The sequence below is a fragment of the Lottia gigantea genome, assembly GCF_000327385.1.
Source record: "Lottia gigantea unplaced genomic scaffold LOTGIsca_32, whole genome shotgun sequence".
Classification (NCBI taxonomy): domain Eukaryota; kingdom Metazoa; phylum Mollusca; class Gastropoda; family Lottiidae; genus Lottia; species Lottia gigantea.
Genome location: NW_008709073.1, coordinates 543894 through 559805, shown reverse-complemented (window position 1 = coordinate 559805; position 15912 = coordinate 543894). Strand labels below are relative to the sequence as shown.

The following is a 15912-nucleotide window of genomic DNA, read 5'->3' as shown; positions in this document are numbered from 1 at the left end:
AAAATCATAACCCTATGACGTTTGTTTTGTAACCAACAATGTCTTTTACATTTCCTACTGCAGGAATGAACAATTAATTCATCAATCAATGTTAATAGTAATCGAATGTTTTTAGTGAAACCTGCAATTTTGACCCTGTTAAACTCAATATTTATTTCAAAAATTAAGGATAAAGAAATAAATGTAGCTTTTGAATCTGTCTGAAATAATTTGTTGTTGTACCACAAAATTTGATTTTAAACAGGTATAAGATGTACAGCCAATATTGTATAAGAGATCCTACCTCAAAATACATAGCTGCTGAATATAGACAATTCGGGCATGGACATAAAATAATTAAGGAATGGCCTCCCTCCCTTCAATGAATATGGATCTTGTTATCGTTATGGGGAAATGAAGGCTGGTTTATCATCTGACAAGACGTAAAAGGTTCATAAAGCTCCTCATATTGCCCCCCATTTTAACCAACCTGGGGCCTTATTCTCGACGGCTTAACTTAAAATCACTAAAATTGATTTTAGTTCAAATTCGATTTTAACTTAAATAAAGGGGGTATTCTTCAAAATGAGTTTTAATTTAAGATTTGATTTTAGTCGATTTTAACTAAAATTGATTTTAGTGATAGATATTCCCGACCTGTCAATCAAGGTATGACGTCGTAATGTATCCAACCAATCAAATCGTCGTCTGTAAAGACACAAGGTCAGTCTGCCGTCAAGCCGCCATTTTGTCCCACATGAAAACAAAGAGACGTCGAAGGGATTTTAATGAATTTCTTACATTATTAATGTGCGTGGATGACCTTAAATGCTGACATATCCAAGCACACTTTTATCTTCTTAATTTACCCTACTACTAAAACTACAAACTGATAACTGATGTTACTGATGGATTTCATTAATTATGAAGCGTGTGGAAACAACGAACAGGCGACTCCGAGACAGCGTGAGTGAGAGAGTAGTAGAGTGTAGTGTGGAGAATCCCTGATGTCAACAAACACAAATCGGTAATTATTGCTTGAGTAAATTCGTAAAAAATCTTTTGACTCTCGAATCCTTGACTTGCTTTTGTGACATACACATTGCGCGACGTTAGTATGATTAGAGACGCTTTTGATTGTGGAGTCAAGTTCGACCTCTTGGCACTTTGTTAATTTTAGTCTACTAAATTTGACTTGACTTGTCAAGGCTCGTATAGAATCTTACTGATAGGGATACCGCTTAGACATAATAATGGCCTTCCGTAGGTTAATTGATAGAAAGTAAGGGACCGTTCATAGGCCTAGAGAATGTTATGTAGAGTTCAAAACAACAAATTGAGTTGCTTAAAGTGAAATTGGCCTAGGCTGATCTAATGTAAGTAAGCCAAAAATATATTTTCTCAATTTAAATTTATTATTATTATTTATCTTTTCAGGGATGCCACCTCAACTTAAAAAGAGTTTCTGTGATCAATCCACTAGTTTAGGTTAGGTCTAGTTAGGCCTGCCAATTATAACTTAGATAGATTAATCATAACCAAGACTCGAATTCGAAATTGTGCAAAAGAGGCAACAATTACCAAGTGAAAAACGATTTTTGGACTGTTAGTTAGCTACTGTCATGTTATATATGTATTGTGTCCTTAATAAAAAAGCCATGGCTCCCCATTTCCCATTCCACAAGTCATTTTCTTCACCCCGGCTATACTATTAATAATGAGCACAATTAAGGCCAATTTCTCTTCCCCAAAACTACATCCAAATCGTTTTAATTTGTTTTTATCATCACTTGTTTGGCTGCCATTTTGTTTCGATTTTAGTTTAAAACAGGGTAAATGATGTTTTAAATTAAAATCACGTTGTAAATAGGTTTAGAGAATACAACTTAACATATCTTAAGCCAAAATTTTAACTTACAACTGATTTTAAGAGATTAAAGTTTTCGAGAATAAGGCCCCTGGTCATGATTATAAATGTACACTTCTTGAGAAAATTCCAAATGAAGGCAAAAGCAAATTAGACAGTGCAGAAACTCTGTGGATTCATAGACTTGACTCTGTATGGCCGTATGGATTGAATGAACTCAACCCAGGGGGTTTCAAAATTGCTAAATATTAGTGTATTTCCTCCCCCCCACCCTTTTTTTCCCCTTCCTGTTTAGATTTTTTGGCAAATCCTGAAGTCATCATTACTTACTTGTTATGTTGTATCTAAGATTTTGATGTCATAAATCTTCTGAGGTCATGTTATCAAGAATCAAATTACCTCCCACCATTTTGTGATTTGACCCTTCTCTTGTTATGTGGTTTCTAAGATTGTGACGTCATAAACCTTGTGAGGTCATATTGTAATTTCAATCTTAACTGCCTTCCACCATTTGTAGTTTGTTTCTTCCCCTTATGAAGTCAAAACTTTTTTGAAGAAACGTTGGGTATTAAAGGATGGTATTTGATGTCAAGTTATATTATAAGATTAACAAGATTTGACGTATTTTCAATGAACGATTTTTTAGTTATTGCCCTTGACTTTGTAAAAATGCGTCAAAATTTGTTCGTGAGCACAATAGAAGCTGCCGTTTGGAACCGATTCTGATGAAACTTGGTGTGATCATTGGAATTGATAAGATCTCGGACAAGTTCTAACTTGAAGTATTTTGGTGAATGGTTTTTTGAGTTATTGCCCTTGACTTAGGAAAACGTGTCAAAATTTGATTTGAATGAAATTTGGTGTGATGATTTATATTCTTGAGATCTTGGTCAAGTTTGAATTTGACCATTTTTGGATGAATGGTTTTGAGTTGTGGCCCTTGACTTAGGAAAAACGTGTCAACATTTGTTTGTGAACACAATAGAGTCTACAGTTTTCAACTGTTTTTAATGAAATTTGGTGTGATCATTTATACTGATGAGATCCAGATCAAGTTCAAATTTGACGATATTTCAATGAATGGTTTTTGAGTAAGTGCTCTTAACTTAGGAAAAGCACGTCAAAATTTGTTTGTGAACACAATAGAGACTACAGCTTTCAACTGATTTTAATTAAATTAGGTGTGATTATTTATATTGATGAGATCTTGGACAAGTTTGAACTTGATGATTTAACTGATTTATAATGATATATAATTGAATTCAAACTAAAAAAATTTCTTCAATATGAGAAAATTCTTACTTTAGTCACTAAAGACTGTTTTATCATTTCTGACAGCTGCCAGTGGACGTATGTTACCTTGACTCGCAAGCTATCTTTCTATTTATACATTGATAAACTGAAAAAATGTTCAGGTCATTCTTTATAATTAAATCAACTTGAATACGTGTTTAGATATTTATCTAAAATAGCAAAAATTTAAGGCACCAAATTGGCGCATAAATACATAAATCTTTATCGTAACGCTAAAGAACTGATACTAACAATAGAGACGTCCTATCAGGAATAAGTCCTATCAGCCAATCAGCAATAAGTAGGTCATCCTATTTATAGTCTTCTGTCTATTGCATGAAAGTTGATGGAGCGGCCACATTGAAAGTTAAATTATTGAAAGACAAGGTCGAAATAGGTTCAGAAATCATGATTTTGTTGAATGTGCACATTCAAGGGAATTTGGAAAATACCGTAATCATTCAGTAAAGTGTCGATTTCGGCTCTCTGAATGTTCAAAGGAACAACATCGAGGCTGTGTAGTGGCCACGTCAATCAAACTCAATGAAAAAGTAGTCTGTTAAGGGGAGGAGCTTATATTTACATTCTGTTTACACAGATATAAACCGAATCCGCATGACCACTGTTATCCAATCAAATTGCGTGATACCGTGTAAATGGAATCGTGATTTAATTATTATAACATAATAATAATAACAAATCCTCCATAATATTTAACATGAAATGCATTTGTCAAGAAGAGGGGTGTTCTTGATAAAAGTTCTGTGAACCTTTTGCCAGGATTTGATCAGCTGCAGATCTCAATAACCCCAATGTTTGAAGGCATTTTTAAATTGATTTTTCAGGGTTTAGAGATTCATTGTAATGATAAAGCTCAGTTATCTCACATTTATCTATCATTTGAAACAGAAAAAGATAGAAATGAATTATATGAGAGAATGTTGCAACTTCCAGGTTAGTTTTTATGTTAGTTTTATGTCAAGAATTTTGTGTTAACTGTTTGTGATAGTAAGAAACCATTTTTGCTGCCAAGTATTTTGAATTTCTACAATACTAAAATACAGTTGAGAGGTAGGCTTAACTAAGAAAAACGTACCCCTTGACTTTATTGTGATACGGTATCGGGTACAGGTACATAGCAGAATATTTGTCAATTTTTGATGGGAGTCATTAGCTTTGTATAGATTGACTGTCAAAAAACCTCTTACCAGGGCTATTGTCCAATAATTTTACCATGCCACCAAACAAAGTCTCAAGGGAATTAACGTGAATCAAAATAGCAACCTGTGGTTAACTTGAGCAATAAACTTCCCACATCCCTTCAGCATTTCATATTGCACCAGGGAATACAAATTATTTCAAAACAAAAACAGCCATTATTAAAGAAGTGTGCTTATTCGATAATATTGCCTTGTGTTTGTCATATGCACTTTTTAATGTCGTTCAAGTCTTACAAAGATAGGCAATATTGATTGCCCCAAATGAATGTTCAAGAACCAGATTATTCCACCCCAGGCCACCATCCAGAGATATCGATCATGCAAAAAAATTGTTGACAGATCTGTCAGCTTCTGAGCAGTTAACGTCCTCTGCATTGATGGGCATTTACATGGAATCTAACAGAATATATATTGAAAGGTATACCTTCAATAAAAACTTCGTACCCGCTCGGTGTGCAACCAAAGGGGCAATTTCTCGTTAATAGCAATTTCACATTTTGTTGAATCAAAGTTTCCGCTAATTTATCATTATTTTGATTTAAATTAACCGATTTCCGATCGGAATCATCACTTACAACACTATAGGATATACTGCTATCCCTGTCATTCACAATATTCACGTCATGTAAAGAATACATTTGATTTTCGGTCATTTTCAAACGAAAATATTTCCAATTTTCACAGAACAAACACCTGGCATTGTTTACAAGTAGTGATTAGGGTGGTTGAAAGTTAACAGGTTACTCTCCAACAGAAGACACTGGCACAGGGTTAAAGCAATGTTCAGGAATGCTAAGGTTAATATGTTAAAATGGAACATTTGTTATTTCTTTCAGTAGTTTGTTCTCTAAGTGATTGTAGTAAGAACACTACTCATGTCGCATTTAAGGAGTTAAAGGAATATTCAGCTTTAAGATGAAATTGGCATATCGCGGTCGACAAGATAACCAAACCCCTTTAAACAAGGGAGGTAAATCTTCAATGTTCCGTCAACCTTCCCTGACGTTGTGATTATGGCATCGCATTTATAATAAGACTGTAAGCTTCAAAATAAGACTTCATAATATTGAATGACACTTGGACAAAATAAAACTCCAACAAAAAAGCAAACGCATTATTGTAAAATGATCATATTTTCACCTCAAATCTGTGCTTGTTCATGAAAATGAATAATATAAGTTCAATAGCGGCACTCATCGATTATTGAACCGGAATCAAAAAATGAATCAATGTAGAATTTGACATAAGAACTGCACACGAAATACAGGTTAAATCATAGAAATATTCATAGCTAATATTTTTAGCAAAATAATAAAAGTATATAGGAAAACTATAACAATCAGAGACCACATAAACCATGACATGTTCAACGTGTAGTTGTCCTACAGACTATACTATATTGTTAGTGTAGATATTCGTAAAAGGCTCTTAATAAGGGGTGGGTTTACTGGAGGGAAGGCTATCAACTATCATCCCGGCAAATTAATCCCATTGTTATTATGACAATGTCTTATTAAAATATCACACTATTGACATGTGCATGTATTATAGTGTCAGTGGAAACAATGTGTTCACACTGCCACAGTAGGAATATTCCATTATTTAAAAAAAAAAAAAATATCCAGAATATATATATTGTGAGAAAGACTTATGTTGTGGACTAGAAAAAAGTTGGTCTCTCATAAGATACTTTATTTTATATCCATGAAAATTAACAATGTATGTATAACAAATCTATTTTAACATTCCAATATCACAGTATAAATTGATAAACACATACCATAACAGTTTGAAAGGTTTTATGAAACAATAACTTTTAACAAAAAAAAAATAACAAATATAAGCTTAATACTTTGCTTACTCTTAACTATTAATAATAAAAATTCAGTTTTTATATAATATTCAATAGAAGTAATATTTTCATATCTGCTCAGAAGAAATTTATATCAAAAATATGCATGCCATGCACTAATATATGGTGTCAAATTCTAACACAAAAACACAATGCAAAGAAAGTGAAAATAATGTAATCCAAGCTTTTCAAAATGTTTTATTAAGGATATAATCAAACATTTCGCCTTTCATCAGGCACGCTTTCATTTTAATTTTTCAGAAGATTTTAATACCGAAAGTAGACTCCAGACTCATGTAGATCCGATTTGACGCAGAGGCCTCCATACCCGAAAACATGTACAGAACACAAATGGGGATCAATACCCAAGTTCTCAAGCTCATCATTAGCGCCAATAAAATGACCTAAGCGTTTGACATAAGAGGTGCCGAACACACAACAGGCACCGATGCTAGCCATTTTTTTTTCACACTAAAAAGTGGAACCGTACTTTGCGGAGCCACCGCCATTAACAAAAAAACAAAGCAGTCATTCCCACCGTTCCAGAGAAAACTGTTAAGCAAAGTTACAAAGGAACCTAGCGACTAGAAAAAACTGGCTTTTTACAAAAATAAACAGCACTTAACTAACGCTAACGATGCACAGCAACACGGGAAAACAAAAATAAAAAATTGATGCAAAACAAAGGAACATCAAACACATGTAGGTTGCTGTGCCCTTTCTCTGGAACGAATGAAGGGAACCCACGTGACTCATCACGTGATCATTCGGTCCACAAATTGTATTATTTTCAATAATATTCATACTACTATTCCAAAAACATCTGATGTCTTAAACATTTGTTTTGCCAAATTTCACCAAAATGGTAGGCCTGCAATGCCTTTAAAATCAATAACTTCTGTTCCAATTCTTGTACACAGTAGTTCTTCTTATAAATGTGAATTCTAAAATATAAATCAACGATCTTTAAATTATGAAAAATTTAACATTATGCCCTCCATATTAAATTAAGTCAATAAAAACTAGAACTGTGGACAGCTCCTAGCGTGGCAACAAGACAATTTTGCCATGGATTTTGAACCTTTTGAAACTCTGTTGCTTTTAAGCCTGCAATTTGTGAACCAGAAATTTAAACTTTTGGGTATCTGATAAATAAATCAAGTATATATTACACTCCAGAAATGTCACCTCAATATACTGCAAAAAATAATAGAACCAATTTATACTGCATCAAGATAAACCTCTCAATATTGCCAAAACAACACATATAGATAATCAGAGCTAGTAACCAGTGATAGGAATTTGATCATATCACTTTTGTTGACGGCTTCCCTCGTTAAATTTTGTCCACAAGTTGACTTCTGTCGATGAACTCTTCGAATTACTGACAGATTTTTACGAAACTTGGTGTGAGTGTTTGTAATCACCCAAGGATGAACCCTACTGAAAATCGAAAAATATTTAGTATGAGTTATTGCCCTTCTTCTTGAAAACACGTTCAATTTTTAGTCCATAAAAAACACAATAGAAGGCATAATTCTTGAAGGATTTTGATGAAACTTGGTGTGAGTGTTTGTTATCAACCAAGGATGAACCCTATCGAAAATCAGAAGATTGGAAAATTATTTACTGCCCTTGTTCACAAAAACTCTTTTAAGTTTTAGCCTGTAAACACTCTTGAAGGCCCAATTCTTGACAGATTTTGACAAAACTTGGTAATATTATACAGTATTGCCCTAAAAAGTTCAAAAGAAGTATTGAAGGTTGAAATATTTCATACTGGTAATTGTTACTATACTGCCAAATACCCTTTAACAAGATGTCCAAAAACATTGTAGGTCCACTCAGGACCACTCATTTAACACCATAATCACGTAATCACTGTTAAATTTCAAATTTTATTCCAGACGTTCATTATGAAGATTGTGGTCAAGAAGATATGACATTACGATGGCAAAGTGGACAAATTTCCAACTATGACTATTTACTTTATCTCAATAGGTATAGTAGATGTGATTACTTGTAAGGCTCATAAATCAACAAATGTTGGCTTTGAACTCTCTGCATAAGTAGGTTGTTTTGAGACGAAACTTGCAAGGAATAAATGGTTTATTTAAATGACATTTGTACAAAACCACTCATGAAAATGATTAATGGTGTTCTCAGTTCTAAAAAAACTATGGTGCTTCCTAGACAGGAGGCTTTAGATAACAAAACTTCTGTCATGATAAAACAATTTATTCCTTTGTTTCGTGTGTCTACTAAAACGCAAATTTAAAAAAAGCTTTTTTTGATGGTTTAGGCCCTTCTTAGTAAGTGAATATTGCTGTCGCCCCTGTCAATCGGGCTGTCCACCCACATTTATTATGAATACGTCCACATGGAAATGTGGACATATTTTTACTTCGCCCCTGTCCGTCCGTTCAAATTTCTTGTAGGCATGATAGAGGCTACAGTTTTTATCCGATCTTCATGAAACTTGGTATTCATGTATATATTAATGAGATCTAAGTCGAAATTGGTAATAACGGGATGATTGGTTTCAAAGTTATTGCCCTTGACTTTGCAAAAACGAATCAAATTTTGATTGTACCCACGATAGAGACTACAGTTTTTATCCAACCTAGATGAAACTAGGTATGCATGTATATGTTGATGAGATCTCACGCTAGTTCGTAATTGGTAACGTCCATTGCTTAGACATAAAGGTAAATGCCTTTGGTTTATAATAAAGCTTACATTGCGACAAATTACTGACACCATGTAGGCCCATGGTCTACACGCTATGACAAATACGTTACTTTTATGCTTTAGTACGTTTGGACAACGCTTGACTTTTACTACAGTAAATACGTTATACGTTTTGTGTTATAAATATAGCGTTAGAAAAGTGCCCAAGTCATTTTTTGTCATTTTGAGGAAAAGACGAAAAACTATTTTAAAACAGTATTAATGATCTTTAATTATGTAAAACAATTTCATTACAAGCACAAAATACAATAAAGCTTAATTACTAAATATGTAACAAGAATATGACAAAGAACAACAATTTTAAACAAAAATCATGAGTTGGGTAAATTTCATATGACTTGGGCAATTATATTAAACATTGGACTTTTATCTGTTATAATTTTATTGCTACCTCCCCTTTAAATATATGGTAATTTATCATAATAATCATGACAACATCTAGGCAAAACATGTTTCATTGATTGTAAGTCATTGAAATTGATAGACGGGACTTGAAGATGGAGTCTTTCATTTTTGTTTCTAATCCATTGTTGTGTGTCAAACACTTCTATAAATCGATTGGCCGGTTATCCTAACGACTCTGTCCAGTCTCTAATTAATTCGTATTTAGCTAATTACCGAGGGAATCCCCGTGTTTACATTTCCAATAGTCCCGATTTCCAATGTTTAATTTGATTGGCTATTATTTTTAAAAGAATGCGCGCATGCGCATCAGAAAAGTCGATCATAACAAAGAAAATTATGTCACTTAAAACAATGGCGGCACGAAGAATACGGTTCTAGCAATTATATTTTGGTATTCGGTTTTCTATCTCTTATGCCAGTGCAAAATATGTTTCCATTTGTTCAAGATGAATAATTGTAATCATTTTAAGTATATTCTTACTTACCATATTGCTTTTCTCCTCTGCTGGACTAAATATATCGAATTACGAAAATGTGGATAAACTCTCCAATTTAAATCAGAAATTATCATGTCACGTGATCTCTAGCTTTGACGCCATTACCTCATTCCTAAACGTAAATAGACCAAGGGCTTCCCCGAGCTTGGCGAAGCCTTTGTGTGGTTGATTGACAAACTAATGTTTGGATTAACCACTAGAAAGGCCAATTAATCTATGGATAAGCTCTTTTAATCTCTTTTGGACTACTTTTAATCAAGAAAACCCATCTTTAAAAAAATTCGTAAAATTGAGAGGATTTGTTAAAATTTGTTGAGGTAATTCTGTCCAGTGATTTTCCTGATCAAAACTTAATTCGAAATTAATGCTGTTTTGAACTCCATTATATTAAATTGCCCGTAAATCATGAACAGTTGGATCACCCGGTTTTCGTCCTGGTCGTATGCTTGTTATATAAGACCTATCTAATTTTTTTACATCAAATTGAACATTATATGGGTCGTTCCTTGCAGTTTGTATCAAAAGTTAATAATCTCTAGGAGTGTATATGTCCACATGCAGTTTCCTTTCGATAACACTATGCATGCTGTCGCATTCCATTTGAGTATGGCCTGAGACAAGGAATTTTTGGACAATGCTAACGTTGTGTTGTTTTGATAGATGAAACAAGTAATCGAATTCCGTTTTGGTAGCCACAACAATCGCTCCAAATAATTAATTGCGAAATTGTGTGGTCATTTTGTAGAATTTTGTCAAAATGTTGATACTGTAACCAACCAAATATATCACTGCAAAGATTACCCTGAGTTTCATCCCATATGTAGCAATACCCTTCTTTATTTTTAATATTATACAAAGTAAAGTTATGAATCTGTAGTTTAGTTTTGTAGTAAAGGGAACTTGCTAGTGACTTAGGGCATAAGATAACAGATTGAAGATTCATTGTCCAGACAGAAACATTTTCTGATGTATGACGCTTATCATTATCTTTACTAGCTCTTGCTTCATTTTTAAGTGAAACGTGTTTGTTATAAGCATCTTGAGAGATATTAAAGTGTTTAAAGCTAATGCAAACATCGCATTGGTCTTTACGATGAATAAATACAGAAAAATTTAAAGATTGAAGTAGTTGATAGAAATTTGTCAAGCTGACACCGCGTACACTAGCCTTAGTTACATATGTAAGATATTGCTTGTGTAATTGGGTTATATTCGTATCTGGATATAGATACCTTTTATTCTGATATGTTGGAATGTTTCTACAATAATGAGATGGGACTGCCTGAATATTTTAGAATGTTGCTACATACATCTGTGAAATCACAATTATGGATTAAATAGTGTAGACAGGTTATATATCAAGCTCGATACATGTGTTGATTAGACGTTATAGGTATATTTATTTAGTAAATTCAGTTAAAGACAATGAGTACTGGTACCTGTTTTAGTTTTTCTAGGAATTTCGTTTTTGTCAGTAGTGTTATCTTTAAATGACTTTTCAATCCAGGAAACAATGGTTCTGTCTGACATTCCAAGAGTGGACGCAAACATTGATTTGCAAACTTGCAGAGATTTTCCACTTCCTAACTTAAGGTGATACGACAGCGAGCAATTTCGGTTCGAGTTTAAAGAATTTTTCTTCTGTTTTATAAGTACCTGTTAGATAATATTAAGTAAAATTAAAACGTTTATTACATTGATATCAATACATATGATCTATTGCAATACAATATAATTACTAATAATTTACAAGGGTGTTGACATATGTGTGTCTTTCTGACCAAGTTTCCATAGCCCAAAAACCTATCGAAAATGTCTTTCCTCTGAATATCAGTTATATCATAGCTTAGATTTTAAACAGAAAGTGGATGAACATCGTTGGCCCATTTCTCTGGCTTCTTTTTCTGTACCTTTTCTTTGTTTGTAAACTTGACCGTCAAGTCGATTTTTTTTATTTATGTTTTGATTCCATGTTTCAAGGCTTTTTCGTTTGTGTCTTTTTCTTTTTAACTTAGTCTCATTTTCTCCATTCATTTGGTTTGGGTTTACTATTTCATTTTCATCATTTATTTGGTTTGGGTTTAGTGTTTCATTTTCATCATTCATTTGGTTTGGGTTTAGTATTTCATTTTCATCATTCATTTGGTTTGGGTTTACTATTTCATTTTCATCATTTATTTGGTTTGGGTTTACTATTTCATTTTCATCATTTATTTGGTTTGGGTTTATTTCGTTTTCATCGGATTCAGATTCACTTCCTGCAAAATATTATCAAAATAAGAGCAAAGGTTGGAAAGTGGAATAAATGGACAAAGAGATGGTCACTTGACGTCTAGGCTAAGCGGACCGGTCATTGTGACCTGCCTTAAAGTTGTAATATATAAAATAAAATCTCTTAAATGATTTTTATTGATGTTGTATATTATAAAGTATTAATTTATCTTAAAGAAATGTACTTACCCGTAGAAGCATCATCCATCAAGGAGTTTAGAAGCTGAATAGCTGCACTGCTATTCATAAAAGGCCTTGCAGCAGCCATTTTCCTTAAGTGAAAAATGCCTCAGTCATATTAATGACTTAGGCATAATAGAAATCTATAAATAACTCACAATTTTATTGGTTAATGAGTCTGAATGTTTGGCAACGGTTACTAAGGACGTTTTTGTACCCTTTAAACTTCAAAGATCAATATTAATAAAAAATGACTTAGGCACTTTTCTTATGAGTCTGACAATATATATTTGGGACTAAAAACTTACAACTATTTGTCTGTCGGTCCATCAACATTTTTTTTTGTGAACACAATTAAAGACTACAGTCTTTATCAGGTTTTAATGAGATCTTGGTCATTTTCGAATTTGAAGATTTTTCGATGAACTGTATTTTAGTTATTGCCCTTGACTTTGCAAAAACGTGTCAAAATTTGTTTGTGAACACAATAGAGACTACAAATTTGAATTGATTTTAATGAAACTTGGTGTGATCATTTATAATGGTAAGATCTTGGTCAAGTTTGAATTTGACAATCCTGTGATGAACGGTGTTTGAGTTATTGTCCTTGCCTTAATAAAAACGTGTTTAAGGACAGATGCACCATTTTTTTTTACCAATCATGCTTTAGCCTCAGAAACTGGAATTTTTTATCTAAGCTAATCAGTAATAGTATTCACAGCTCACCTTTGAAATTTGATCATTCAAATTGACTCGTCATTTCAAGATACTCTGTGATATATAGAAAAGACTGATATAAATAGATAGAAATAGGGAGTAAAATTCCTAGTTTTTTGAAGGAATTATGTGATCTTCGTACAATTCTAGTACTTCTGAAGACTATTAACATATAGTGAGTCTAATCAGCCTGAAGAGTTCAAACAGGAACAAAACTAGTCACTGATAATCAGGGATAACAGGTCTCATAGCCAATTTATAACCAACTAGAATTTATATAGATACATCTTTTCCATCTGAATATTCCGCAAAATGGAGATGTGGAAATTGTCTCTGTTCTGTATGTAAAACTTGTCCAGACAGGCTGTCGCAAGTTCTTGGAACAACTATGGCTAATATACTGACATCTCCATTTACTGTTTGAAGATGAAAATCGAAAGTTTGAGGTTCTTCGTTGGCTGCAGAAAAGGTCTTGAATAAGCATTTTGTTCTGTGGACTGTTCGTAGTTTCAATCTCTCTATAACAGCTCCAGTTATATAAGTTTGCTTGAAGACTGGATCCACATATCAATGGGTTGAAGATGGTGGTTCTTGCAGTAGGAGGAAGTTACTGCTGGGAATCGATTTTAAAATTATCATCGATTATCAGCAATATATTGTTAGGCATTTCTGATCGATAATCAATAAAAATGGTAATATTTATATTCATATTTTAGGCCTAGAAATCGAGTCATTCCTATCGCCATTGGCATGAATGTACCATGATCAAAATAATCACCCGTTCTTGACAACCAAGACTAAAATACCACACACTTTCGTTATATGAATTGTGATTAGCCTTCTATTTATAAACAGTAATGATAATCCAATCAGCGTAGACGCTACGTTATTAAAAAAAAAGGGAGACAACTACAAAATAAAGTGAAAGTAATGCCCGAATATCGGTACCTGTATTGAGTTAATTATATACACATAATAACTTATGTTTGTACTAATTTAAAGTGAATGAGAAAAAATTTATTAATGGTTGTTATGATCATATATAATCAATGAAATGGAAGAACATACGAGAATAAAGACTTAGTTAGACTAAGTAGAGTTTATTTAGATGTGACTGCTGAAAACGTGTTTTTATTATGATAATCAATTTTGAAATGAACTAATAACTAAACAGCGATAATCGATTTTTCCATAATTATTGCCAACACTCTAGAAGTATTGGTGTTGATGAATTTACATACACAGCTAATGATGTTTGACCAAAGTTAGTTTGACGATGATTGACTATTCTGTGACTGATTAGGCTGAGACTGTTGATTATACTGCTGATATCTAGTTTGGTCTCTCTGCTGATTCTCATTATTATTGAACTGATGACTTCCATAGTTTCTTTGCGCTGGATTTTCTTTGACTTGACAAATACTGATACAAAGACAAATCTGACAGATTGGACATTTTCTTACTGCATTCAAAACGCTTGTGATTTCTGTTGAGGCATACATAATATCATCCATCTCGACGAAGAATAGCCCTACTTGCTTCATTGCTGGATACCTTTTGACATCTGTTAGATGGGTCTGATTCTCAACAATATGTGCAACCAATTTTTTCTTAACCAGTAAAAAGACCAGATGCTGTGGACTGAAACTTATAACCTGTTGTATATGATTTCGATACTGAATCTCCTTTAGATGTTTGACTTGAAGTAGTTGATTCTGTAGCTCGTTCTCTGGCTTCTAGTTCAGAACACAGTAGTACCATAATCCATGATCCTATTCCCAAACTTCATCTTTCATTTCTCGACTGACAATTAATCTGATTTCTTCTGGAAGTCTGTTCATCTAAACCCTGGAAAATATACTGCCAAAAGAACTTGGTGAAATTCCCAATGACTTCAAACTTCTGATTTGTGTTTTAACGTTGTCATATAAGGGACGCAGTTCCTTTAAATCGTTTCCACTAACCTTAGTAAACTCTATGGGTTTATTGATAATCTGATCTTTTATTTGTTTCCAAAGCGCTTCTTAAGTTAGAGATTGCCTCTTCATAGTTTTCAGATGTAAGAGACAGCCTTTGGATAGCTTCCTTGGCAGTTCCTTCCTATAATGAATTGAGGTAGTTGAATTATCTATTGCTGCTGAATTGACGTATCGCCAGCTGTCAATCAAAAATAGCTTGCCAGACAAGGTTATATACGTCCACTGGCAGCTTTGGTTTTAAATACATATTTTTGGCAGTACAGTAACAATTACCAGTATGAAATATTCAACCTTCAGACATACACTTCTATTGAACTTTTTTTAGGCTATAATGAATAATATTACCAAGTATCATCAAGTTCTGTCAAGAATTGGGCCTTCTAGAGTGTTTCAGACCTAAACTTGAACGTGTTTTTAAGAACAAGAGCTATAACTCATACTAAATATTTTTCTGATTTTCAATAGGGTTTATCTTTGGGTGATAACAAACACTCATACCAAGTTTAGCCAAACTCCGTCAAGAATTGTGCCTTCTAGAGCGTTTACGAGCTAAAAATTGGACGCGTTTTCAAGAACAAGGGCAATAACGTATACTTAATATTTTTCAATTCTTCTGATTTTCAATAGGGTTCATCTTTGGGTGATTACGAACACTCACACTAAGTTTAGCTTAAATCCACCGAGAATTGTGCCTTCTAGATTGTTTATGAGCTAAAAATTGGATGTGTTTTCAAGAACAAGGGCAATAACTCATACTCAATATTTTTTGATTCTTCTGATTTTCAATAGGGTTCATCCTTGGGTGATTACGAACACTCACACCAAGTTTTGTCAAAATCCGTCAAGAATTGCATCTTGTAGAATGTTTACGAGCAATTGTGACATGGGTGACGGCAATATA

General features: G+C 33.3%; 1 protein-coding gene across 1 annotated transcript in view; it reads left to right on the top strand.

Moving 5' to 3' along the window:
- The window catches only part of LOTGIDRAFT_119978 (hypothetical protein), a gene marked incomplete at both ends in the record, with an annotated part of 54142 nt that overhangs the window by 17356 nt on the left and 20874 nt on the right, over positions 1-15912 (top strand). Inside the window, 2 exons of the mRNA XM_009057967.1 lie at positions 3985-4093; positions 8119-8212. Coding sequence (XP_009056215.1) covers positions 3985-4093; positions 8119-8212 — 203 coding nt within the window. The remainder of the gene's footprint in view (positions 1-3984; positions 4094-8118; positions 8213-15912) is intronic.